This window comes from Leptodactylus fuscus, chromosome 2 (genome assembly GCF_031893055.1).
Source record: "Leptodactylus fuscus isolate aLepFus1 chromosome 2, aLepFus1.hap2, whole genome shotgun sequence".
NCBI classification, from domain to species: domain Eukaryota; kingdom Metazoa; phylum Chordata; class Amphibia; order Anura; family Leptodactylidae; genus Leptodactylus; species Leptodactylus fuscus.
Window position 1 is genome coordinate 34286794 of NC_134266.1, and position 12202 is coordinate 34298995.

The following is a 12202-nucleotide window of genomic DNA, read 5'->3' on the forward strand; positions in this document are numbered from 1 at the left end:
TGTTGTTATAGGATTGGTGTTGAATGTTGAATTAGATTCACTATTAGTAGTGCCTGTCAGTTCACTATTAGCGGCTGTATTAAATCCATTATATATTGTGGTCGTACGACCAGTGTTATATGTTGAATTAGATTCACTATTGCTAGTCCTTGTGGATTCACTATTATCTGTTGTATTAAATCCACTACCTCTTGTTGCTGTAGGGTTGCTGTTAAATGTTGAATTAGATTCATTATTAGTAGTGCCTGTCAACTCACTATTAGCGGCTGTATTAAACCCATTATATATTCTGGTTGTATGTCTGGTGGCAAATGTTGAATTAGATTCACTATTGCTAGTCCTTGTGGATTCACTATTATCTGTTGTATTAAATCCACTACCTCTTGTTGTTATAGGATTGGTGTTATATGTTGAATTAGATTCACTATTAGTAGTCCTTGTGGATTCACTATTAGCTGCTGTATTATATCCACTACTACTTGTTGTTGTAGGACCGCTGTTATATTTTGAGTTAGATTCACTATTAGTAGTGCCTGTCAACTCACTATTAGCTGTTGTATTAAATCCATTATATATTGTGGTTGTATGTCCGGTGGTAAATGTTGAATTAGATTCCCTATTACTAGTCCTTGTAGATTCACTAGAATCTGTTGTATTATATCCACTATTACTTGTTGTTATAGGATTGGTGTTGAATGTTGAATTAGATTCACTATTAGTACTGCCTGTTAGTTCACTATTAGCTGCTGTATTAAATCCATTATATATTGTGGTCGTATGACCAGTGTTAAGTGTTGAATTAGATTCACTATTGCTAGTCCTTGTGGATTCACTATTATCTGTTGTATTAAATCCACTACCTCTTGTTGTTATAGGATTGGTATTGAATGTTGAATTAGATTCACTATTAGTAGTGCCTGTCAACTCACTATTAGCTGCTGTATTAGATCCCTTATATATTGTGGTTGTATGTCCGGTGGTAAATGTTGAATTAGATTCACTATTACTAGTCTTGGTGGATTCACTATTAGCTGCTGTATTAAAGCCATTATATATTGTGGTCGTGCGACCAGTATTAAATGTTGAATTAGATTCACTATTGCTAGTCCTTGTGGATTCACTATTATCTGTTGTATTAAATCCACTACCTCTTGTTGTTATAGGATTGGTATTGAATGTTGAATTAGATTCACTATTAGTAGTGCCTGTCAGTTCACTATTAGCTGCCGTATTAAATCCATTATATATTGTGGTCGTACGACCAGTGTTATATGTTGAATTAGATTCACTATTGCTAGTCCTTGTGGATTCACTATTATCTGTTGTATTAAATCCACTACCTCTTGTTGCTGTAGGGTTGCTGTTAAATGTTGAATTAGATTCACTATTAGTAGTGCCTGTCAGCTCACTATTAGCGGCTGTATTAAATCCATTATATATTGTGGTTGTATGTCCGGTGGCAAATGTTGAATTAGATTCACTATTGCTAGTCCTTGTGGATTCACTATTAGTTGCTGTATTAAAGCCATTATATATTGTGGTCGTACGACCAGTATTGAATGTTGAATTAGATTCACTATTGCTAGTCCTTGTGGATTCACTATTATCTGTTGTATTAAATCCATTACGTCTTGTTGTTATAGGATTGGTGTTGAATGTTGAATTAGATTCACTATTAGTAGTGCCTGTCAGTTCACTATTAGCTGCCGTATTAAATCCCTTATATATTGTGGTCGTACGACCAGTGTTATATGTTGAATTAGATTCACTATTAGTAGTGCCTGTCAACTCACTATTAGCGGCTGTATTAAATCCATTATATATTGTGGTTGCATGTCCGGTGGTAAATGTTGAATTAGATTCCCTATTACTAGTCCTTGTGGATTCACTATTAGCTGCTGTATTATATCCACTACTACTTGTTGTTATAGGATTGGTGTTGAATGTTGAATTAGATTCACTATTAGTAGTGCCTGTTAGTTCACTATTAGTGGCCGTATTAAATCCATTATATATTGTGGTCGTACGACCAGTGTTAAGTGTTGAATTAGATTCACTATTGCTAGTCCTTGTGGATTTACTATTATCTGTTGTATTAAATCCACTACCTCTTGTTGTTATAGGATTGGTCTTATATGTTGAATTAGATTCACTATTAGTAGTGCCTGCCAACTCACTATTACCTGTTGTATTATATCCATTATATATTGTGTTTGCATGTCCGGTGGTAAATGTTGAATTAGATTCCCTATTACTAGTCCTTGTAGATTCAGTATAATCTGTTGTATTATATCCACTACTACTTGTTGTTGTAGGACCGCTGTTATATGTTGAGTTAGTTTCACTATTAGTAGAGGATGTCGGTTCACTATTACCTGCTGTACTAAATCCATCATTTATTGTGGTCGTACGTCCGGGGTTATATGTTGAATTAGATCCACTATTAGTAGTCCTTGTAGATTCACTATTACCTGCTGTACTAAATCCATCATTTATTGTGGTCGTACGTCCGGGGTTATATGTTGAATTAGATCCACTATTAGTAGTCCTTGTAGATTCACTATTACCTGCTGTACTAAATCCATCATTTATTGTGGTCGTACGTCCGGGGTTATATGTTGAATTAGATCCACTATTAGTAGTCCTTGTAGATTCACTATTACCTGCTGTACTAAATCCATTATTTACTGTGGTCGTACGTCCGGGGTTATATGTTGAATTAGATCCACTATTAGTAGTCCTTGTAGATTCACTATTACCTGCTGTACTAAATCCATTATTTACTGTGGTCGTACGTCCGGGGTTATATGTTGAATTAGATCCACTATTAGTAGTCCTTGTGGATTCACTGTTAGCTGTTGTACGAGATCCACTGTCAGCAGACGGCGTATGACCACTGTTACCAGTTATATCAGAGCCAGTGTTAGCTGTTCCATTAATAGTTGTCATTGTTGCCTGGTCCGCTGTTGTATTGGACTCACTATCGGCAGATGCTGTAGTTCCATGGCTATGTGTTGCGTTAGATCCACCATTGCTTGGTGTGCTTTCACTGTTAGGGGTTGTTTTAGATTGACCGTTTCCTGTTAATGTAACTTCACCTTTCAGTGTTGTATTGAGTATACTATCCGTACTGAGTCCAATCCCTACACTTGAGTTAGATACAATACTGAGGGTTGTAAGAGAAGTGCTATTAATCATTGTACTAGATCCTTTGGTAGAAGTTGTAGATGCTCCACTGTAATCAGTCATACCAGTTCTGTTATTAACTGTTACACCAATCGTCAAGTCACTATTATCCAAAACTGTGGACGAGAATCCTTTGGTGACGCCAGTGCCATCGGTAAGACAGATACGTTTACTCATAATGCTGCAAAAACAAGAATAAGCTTATACTTGGGAAATGAGAAAAAAGGTTTCTTATGTTCTGTTAGTTGCAACTTAAATAGAATATCACACTCGGCTCAAAATAATGTAATCCAATAGTTGGTGTCAAGTGAATGCTCTAGTAATGCTTAGGCTATGCTTAATGCTATTGCTTAGGCCCGGTTCACGTCTGCGTTCGGGTTTCCGTTGGGGAGTCTGCTTGGGGACCCCCGAATGGAAACCTATATGCATTAAAAAGCGATTACCTTTAGGAAACCCGCAGACCCCATAGACTATAATGGGGTCCGTGTGGTTTCTGCACGAAACACGCGGAGAGAAAAGTGCTGTTTGCTTCGAACTTTACATTCAGAGTCCCAGGCTAGGGTCACACATAGGAATTTGGAGCTGAATTTGAGCCAGATTTAACCTCAAAATCAACTCCAAATTCTGCCTGAAATCTACCCCCCATTATATTTCAAGTGAATGGGGCAAGGACGTAAAGCCTTGTGCTGCTACTACTAAGTAGATGGTGTGCAGGTGGATGGACCAATGTAAAAACGAAGAGACTGCAGACCCCCTTCCCATACAGTTCATCAGCAGGGGTGCAACAATTCTCTCAACAACCTGGACATTTTCTGAATGTTTTTTTAGTAACACGTCTACTGGACAAAGAAGCATATCCATACGAGCCCCCTCAGGATATCTGATTGTAGAAGGTAGGTTTTGCCCCCAGTCACTTTGGTGGGTTAGTTTAGTAGGAACAAATGTACTCATTACTCTATAAGATGCCCTGATTTACAATATACCGCAGCTGCCTGTCCTAGTGATAGGTCTCCTTTAGCTTGTTGTACATGTGATTATCAACAATGAACTAGAAGAACTGAGAATGAACAGAACTCACCAGTTGGGGCTGGGACACTCCTCTGAACAACAGCAGTAGTAATCTATATTAAGTGCAAGAATATATTAGCATCACCTTACGTCAGAATCTTATATCTTATGTATGTAGACAAAAGAATTGACAGGCATCAGTATATAAGGTATTGACTCTATGGAGAATAACTCTTTACATAGAAATAGTGAATGTTATCTCACAAATAAGTTTCATTCGCTCCTTTAAGTTTATGTCATTGATCGTTGTTTGTGACCAATTTTTCAACACCTTCTAAACCTGACAACATACAATGTCAAAATGTGCCCCAGTTATACCGCACATCTGGCCTGCCATGATATCAACTAATATCACAGTCCAGCAAAACAGAAATAAGAAAGAGTGGTACATGCTTATGGTGGGAACCAAGAACATATATACCGTATATACTCAAGTATAAGCCGACCCGAATATAAGCCGAGGCCCCTAATTTTACCACAAAAAACTGGGAAAACTTATTGACTCGAGTATAAGCCTGGGGGGGGGGGATGCAGCAGCTACTGGAAAATTTCAAAAATTAAAATGGTCGGAGGTTTTGGGTGCAGTAGGTGCTGGGGAAGGGGAGGGGGTGTTTTGGTTGTCTGTCTGCCCCTTCCCTGAGATTGAGACTGGGTTTTTTTTCCCCCACTTGGAATTCAGCCTGGCTGAATATAGGGGATCTGCAGTGCTCCTATTAACCCCTTCCTGATGGAACAGGAGCACTGCAGATCCCCTATATTCAGTAGACCGGGCACTGTCAGACACAGGGATACCTCATGTGTATGTGTATCACGGTAATATTCTACTTTTACATGTATTCTAGGGAAAGGAGGGATTTAGAACTTTCATTTATTTTATTTTTCTATTATATTTTTTTAAAGTTTCTTTTTTTTCACTATTTTATGGGAGATTCTATACATTACTATTGCGGCTGGTCATAGACCCCCCCCCAAAAAAAAAATAAAATAAAATAAATAAATACTTTTTTTTTTTTTTTTTGCTTGACTCGAGTATAAGCCAAGAGAGGCTTTTTCAGCACAAAAACTGTGCTAAAAAATTCAGCTTATACTTGAGTATATACGGTAACCTATATAGAATACATACTTACCTATTCTATTAACACCCTGTATATTAATGCCGGAAGAAGATCGTTTCCATAAATCACAGTCATTGATGGCAGTGTTATTTAGTACCAAGACCTTGCAGTTCTTCCCGCTATAAAAAAAAGAAAGAAGGAATAGACAAGAATAACCCGAAGGGAAAGTGTCACCAGATGTTTTTAAATCCAAGCTCTTCTTTTAAAAATATTTCTAATATATATATATATATATATATATATATATATATATATATATATATATATAAATTTTCATGTCACTATCTGTATTAAAAAATACTAAATCCTACACTCTGACCACTAAATCCTTTACTTACATCACAGACCAGACAGATGGAATAACAATAAAAGATAACACCATTCTAAGAATTACAATAGAAGCTCACACCACTATAGATAACACCACATAACACCCATCATTGCTTCCACTACTGGCCACATCCAAGGGGATTTATACAGTGTGGTGGAAATAACAGGACAGTGTAATGTGTAGGAACCACAAGGGGGGCATTATACTGTCTAGGGACATTAGATTGTGTGGGTGTCGCATGGGGACATAAACTGTATGACTATGTTAAATACAATGTATACCTGAACCACAGTCCAGGGTAGTTCGTTTGCCTATCCCAAAGTCAAGTTGTTTTATTTTGATCTATCTCAGATCAGATGAGACTGGTAGCGCTCACAAATCCAAATAAAATTTCTATATTTCCGCATTTTTAGTGTATAACATCTAGTAAGAACAGTGCAGCTGCACATGGACCGACAAAGCGATTGAACAAAATGTAATGAATATACTTACACAATATACTTACAAATAATTGAAGTTCAAAATTCTGATAGAAAAAAAAAAACACATTAACACATTACTTATACAGCCTTTAAAGAGGATCCTTCATGTCCTCTAACACTGGCAGTGGTATATAATACTGGAAAGCTACCTATAATAATAAAACAGGAATGGGGAGAAGAGTCTGCGGTGCGGCTTCTCCTTACTCCTCATGTCTTGTATGACAGGCCTTTCCCTATTTGCGTATATGGGGGTAGACAACCTTTGGCGCTCCTGCTGTTGTGAAACTACAACTCCCAGTATATATACTTGCTCTGCTCTTCTTCTACCCACTGAAGTGAATGGATCATGCTGGGAGTTGTAGTTCCCCAGCAGATTGAGTGCTGAAGATTACTGATGACTGGTGTATATGAAGGGATCTGTCAGTTAAGGTTAAAAAAATAAACAAAAAAAGTAAATACTCATAGCGGCGATGGCACTTACGTCAGTTTCAGCTTCAGTTTACTTTCTTCCTCTGTACAATTCTGTAAATAGAAATTTTATGGATGAAACATTTACATTGTTATCAAGTCCCTTTAACGTGAGTTTACTACCGCCATACCTCCCTGTAAGAAGCATACTGGATATAAAGAACATAACATGCTGCCATAAATTCTTAGTCGCGGATGGCGGATTTTGGTCCTGATTCTGATGCGGGAAGCCACGCCAGAATATGGCCAAAATCCGCCTGTCGCGACTTCCGACAGTCGCGGCACTCTGGTCCGGCATAGGCCCAAATGAATGAGCGTGGTGCGACGAGATGGACGCCGCTGTTGAATCAGCCGCGGAATCCGGCTGAAGAAAGGGCAGCTCATTTCTTTTCTTCATGTTGCCGCTAGTGGAAAAAAGGATGCTAGCGGTCTACATAGACCACCATTGTGAGGGGGCGGATTATGACATAGATTCCGCGCCAAAATCCGCCCCCTCTTGCCCCCTGTGAACGTGGCCTTACATGTATCCTTGTTTGCACATAGTTTGCAAGGTTCCAAACAATAAGAATTAAGAACATTAACCCGATAAATAACAACAATTATAATAAAAAATAAATAAATAAATCCACGTACTTCATTAAGTATGATCTCATAAGCTGTAAGGAAATGAAAACATATAAGAGTTACTATAAGAGTTATGGCATTGGTACTTGTATTTGTCTCCCTTTTCCCTACTGCCCTCCCTCCTGTCCCTGAATGAATGGTACAGCATCGGACTACTGTAACATGACAGTATAAAAGCTAATGGGTCCCTTATAGATAAGAAGTCTTTATCGTGGCGCCGCAACGGCCTCCATGCATTACGGTAAAGGCTCTGATAGTATAGATTTTACATATATGAAGGATTCTTGGGAAAATGACTTTTGAACACATTTTTGTTAACATTGGCGTATTGTGCCCCAGTCTTATTAAGGGCCGGAGTGAGACATTTATGAAGAGGCTGGCGTGATCCCTGACCACAAGAAGAAAGGGCTTTGCGCCAAACGTGCGCTACAATATCGTCCCTCTTTACCTGAAATGTAGCATACAAGGATTCATCAATTTTCCCCATAGAATTTGGAGATTTCCGCAATTTTTTTTTTATTTTTTTTTTGCTGAAACCCAGACAGAATCTGACGAATAAGATTCTGTATGCCAATGCTAGAGACACACGGAGGTACAATACATGCACCTCTATTACAAACCTACTATGACACATAGAAAGTGAGATCTATGACCTTAATGAGGGTTAAAGGGGTGTTCGCCAGATTAAAATATTGATGAACTCTCCTTAAGATAGGCCATTAATATAAGCTCAGTGGGGGCCCAACACCCTGAACTCCCACAGATCAACGCTGCAGTGACTCCCTTTTCTCTATCCATATAAGTCACCAACATAAAATACACACACAGACCGTTCTGCTTCCATATCATTCATTATCAATGGAAAAGCGCTTATATGTCTTCTAATACTGTAACATGAACGTACCTGAACCGTAATCACAACTTGACTTACAGATATCCAATAACCCTTCAAAACAGAAGGCAAAACAAACCCATTATTAGAATTATTGCACCATTCCTAACACACCTAATGTAGTGTATTTAATAAAGTGCACCAAATGTCCCACTGAAAATCTGTATGTTGGAGAGACCGGACAACAGCTTAGAATGCCTATGAATTCACATCGCCATACAATTAGAGAACGAAGAATGGACCTCCCCGTATCAAAACATTTCTGCAATGAGGATCATAATATCACCAATCACATGAAAATTTTGGTTTCAAGAGGGAATTTCAAATCAAAGAAAGAGTGACGGATTTATGAGTATAAACTTATGACCCTGCTTCAAACACTGGAGAAGGGCTTAAATCTGTCACATGGTTTTATGGCATCTTACAGAAATCACTGACCTGAGACCCTGAGAACTGATAAGAACCTGGAATTGTTTACATTGTTTCTACCAATTACTAATAACCCTCTACACCCCCCCATCCTCCTAGAATTCTATCCCTATGTGTCCCTCTGTACATAAATATGCATCCTTCATAGAGATGAGCGAGTACTATTCGGATCAGCCAATCCGAACAGTACGCTCCATAGAAATGAATGGATGCACCTGGTACTTCCGCTTTGACATCGGCCGGCCGCTTAACCCCCTGTGTGCCGGCTACGTCCATTCATTTCTATGCGAGCGTGCTGTTTGGATCGGCTGATCCGAACAGTACTCGCTCATGTCTAATCCTTCAGAAATGGTTTTTAAATTTACTTGAGAAAGGAGGCGAGAGTTCCGAAACGTTGTAATCTGTCATCATTATTAGTTAGCCATTAAAAAGATATCAACTGAAGACTATCAAGTTAATACGGTACGAGAACAAGCATTTTCCTTGCACCATTCCTAGACATTTTCGGACGTTTCATGGTATCTGATCCCAACCTTGGTACAGCTCATACTAGGAGCCATATTTGAGCTAGAGGTGCTGTGCAGTGCCATGTTGCTATCACACCAATAATGTATCTTTGTGATTTTGTGGGTCTCGGTTTTAATAAAACAGTTGTTAGAAATGTTTGTGGAGCTGTTTCTATAGAAAATTTGTAATTCCTGATATATTTTTATATAAACCTTTCGCTTAATGTATTATGTAACATGTTAATTTTCTATCTACTATCAGTACATATGGTCACTGTGGTCAAAATATACAATTGGCGTTATGTGATGAATGGCAGGTTATCTTCCGTGAGCTCATGTACAATTCCTATTCCTCATTGCTGCTGAACTGTAATGCCGCTAGCCCTGCCTCAGACACAATTCGGGATTATGCCATCAATTTCTACCTCACACACCCTTTTTTTGGGTGGTATTTTGTCTTCCTTTTAGTGACTCACTGGAATTAAATATTCCAACTCATATTCTATTTTAAGACTAAGTTACAGTGATAGTCATGTATTGTGAAATCCAAGAGAATGTGCAAACCGATGGCATAAAAATACATATTTTTATTACAAGAATCACGGACAACACAATCAAAAATGAGAAACAACAACAAAAGAAAGGGACATGATCTGGGGGACGAGTGCTTGTAATGGCAACAATAGCAACTGGCATTGAATGTTAAAGGGGTTGTCTGAAATAAATTGATAATTAAAATTTAAATTAAATAATTATAAATTAAGCACACACACCCTTTTACCTTCTAAATGACTCATTTTTTTGAAAAAAAAAATCTATATTTATCTAGATCGCCGGGGCGGACATGTGACCGCCTTAGGCACATTTTCCGATATTCCAGTGACATTACTTCACTTGTAGATCTCCTTCTAGAAACAGAACGTCGCCTAACTAACAACCCCCCGCACTCCTGCTTACCTGTGTTCTCATCCAGATCTTCTGGGTATGGGAGGTCACTTCTTCTGGGTCTATTGCTCAGATGTGGGCGGTCAACAGCCCAGAAGAAGTAACCTCCCATGCCCAGAAGATCTGGATGAGAACAAAGATGACTATCATGGGGTGGGGGGGGGAGATTGATTTAGTTAGGATGGGCTAGTAGTGGGTGGGATAGCTAGGGAAACAGGGAGGGGGTGTGAGTAAGAAAGGGAGTGGGAGTGAGTGGTATGAGTCAGCTCAGAGTGAAACGCAAGGCATCATGGTAGTTGTAAGAAAACACAGAACAGGAAAATACTCAAGTAAGCAAATACAGAAGATGCCAGGGGCTCACAGAGAAACCCAGAAATCACTCATTTTCACTTGGTTTTGCTTTTGCAGCATTTTTTAGATGCATCTCAATACATGGAGCTTTAAAGAGGACCTTTCACCACTTCCACCAATTCTAGTTCTTAGCTTCTGTTTATCTGCTTCACTGATTCCAGCACAATTGGAAATTTCTCTCTAGCCTCCACCATTCCCAAACTTTTTGCTTGAGTCCAGTGGCCGGTCCTAACAAACATTTCTCTGTAGGCACAAGCACTATTAAATCTGCCCACTGGATTCAATTATTCCTTCCAAGAATGGAGAAATCAATGAATAAATGAGATTACACAGAATCTTTTCCAAAAAAACTATATATCAAGTATATATCTGCTCAGTTTCCCCTGCTCTATAACATAGTGCCTGTAGATTAGAACATTTTTATGGTGACAGGTTCCCTTTAAGTGGCCCCCACATATTTAGAATGCCCCTTTCTATCTTCCACACAGTACAGTGCCGCATTTACTGACCACCATACAATATAATGTCAAAATTACTGTCCCTCACCCGATAAAATGCCCACTTTACTAACGCCACACATAGTATAACAATGCCTCTTCTTGCTCCCTACAATAACCAGTCCCTTTATTGGCCCTTATACAGTGTCCTGCCCTTTTTACCGGCCCTCACACAGTAATTGCCCTCTTTACTGGCCCCCATGGATTGACAATAGGCCGCTACATAAAAAAATAAAATCAGTGGGGACGGGCATTAAAGTGTTCCTATTGTTTCATTTAAGTCTCAGGGTAAGCTGCCATGTTGTACATGAGGAGTGACACTATTTCAGGTCATTATTTATGCATTTGTAGCAGTTCCCCTTCTGCATGCTGTAGCTGTAATGTGCAGTCTTCTAATTCTCATTTTGGGTTGAGTTTTCTAGTTACGTTTTTACCATCAATGATGATATAAGCACTTACATGTCTCCGCGGCCAAGGTATCATTCATGGAGCAATTCATGCTTCCTGTAATAGCACAAATACAAGCAAAATATTACAATATGACAACACAGAAGTCACTCTAAGGCTGCTTTCACACGGAGTATCGCTCCGCTCATTCTGACATGTAAACACGTGTCAGAGTGAGCGCAGTAAAACAGAATCCCATTGACTTCAATGGGTTCGGTCTTGCGCGTGTATCACATTGAAAGTAATAGTTAAAAAAAGCCTCCCATTGAGTTCAATGGTTAGCGCGCGTAAGACGGAACCCATTGAAGTCAATGTGATTCTGTCTTACTGCACTCACTCTGACACGTGTCAGAATGAGTGGAGCCTTACTCCGTGTGAAAGCAGCCTTACAACTACTAATCTAGTAACACCTATAGATAACATGAGATATTTTCACAAGGCGTAACATGTTTTATGGAGCACAGCATGAATAGAAGTTACATACCTGCTGCCATATCTGATGAAATGGATGGTGTAGTAAATGTTTCATTGTTTACAACTAAAAAAAAAAAAAGACAAATGATACAGTCGCATGTAATATCATAGAAATACTACAACTACATATTTAATAATAAAAAAACCATTAGCCAAGATGATGAAAAGCCTTGTATAAATTGTATTACATATAGCAGGTAGTGTTATGCCCTTGTCTATACAATGCACTAATACATTCATATATTCAACACCTTGCAGGAAAAAATATTCTGTGCTTTTTCCTGCAAGGAATCTTACACCATCTTTCCAGCCACTAAACACTAGTATTTCCTGCATCTGTCTTGTAAACAGTCTCTGAAGTCTTGCCATTCTAACCAAGGAAGTGAA

At 38.7% G+C, this 12202-nt stretch overlaps 2 protein-coding genes across 2 annotated transcripts in view; both read right to left on the reverse strand.

Annotated features, from left to right (window-relative positions):
- Positions 1-1208: 1208 nt before the first annotated feature.
- Positions 1209-5490, reverse strand: LOC142194035 (uncharacterized). The gene is made up of 4 exons (XM_075263063.1): positions 5382-5490; positions 4265-4307; positions 2184-3367; positions 1209-1360 (listed from the first exon to the last, which is right to left on the reverse strand). Exons 3-4 carry the CDS (start codon positions 3361-3363, stop codon positions 1209-1211), a joined length of 1332 nt encoding a protein of 443 aa, XP_075119164.1. The 5' UTR covers positions 3364-3367; positions 4265-4307; positions 5382-5490.
- A 1169-nt stretch (positions 5491-6659) lies between these two features.
- Positions 6660-12202, reverse strand: part of LOC142194036 (uncharacterized) — a 64836-nt gene continuing 59293 nt past the window's right edge. The window contains exons 10-14 of the mRNA XM_075263064.1: positions 11826-11879; positions 11354-11398; positions 8179-8220; positions 7284-7306; positions 6660-6704 (exon numbers count right to left, since the gene is read on the reverse strand). Coding sequence (XP_075119165.1) covers positions 6660-6704; positions 7284-7306; positions 8179-8220; positions 11354-11398; positions 11826-11879 — 209 coding nt within the window. The remainder of the gene's footprint in view (positions 6705-7283; positions 7307-8178; positions 8221-11353; positions 11399-11825; positions 11880-12202) is intronic.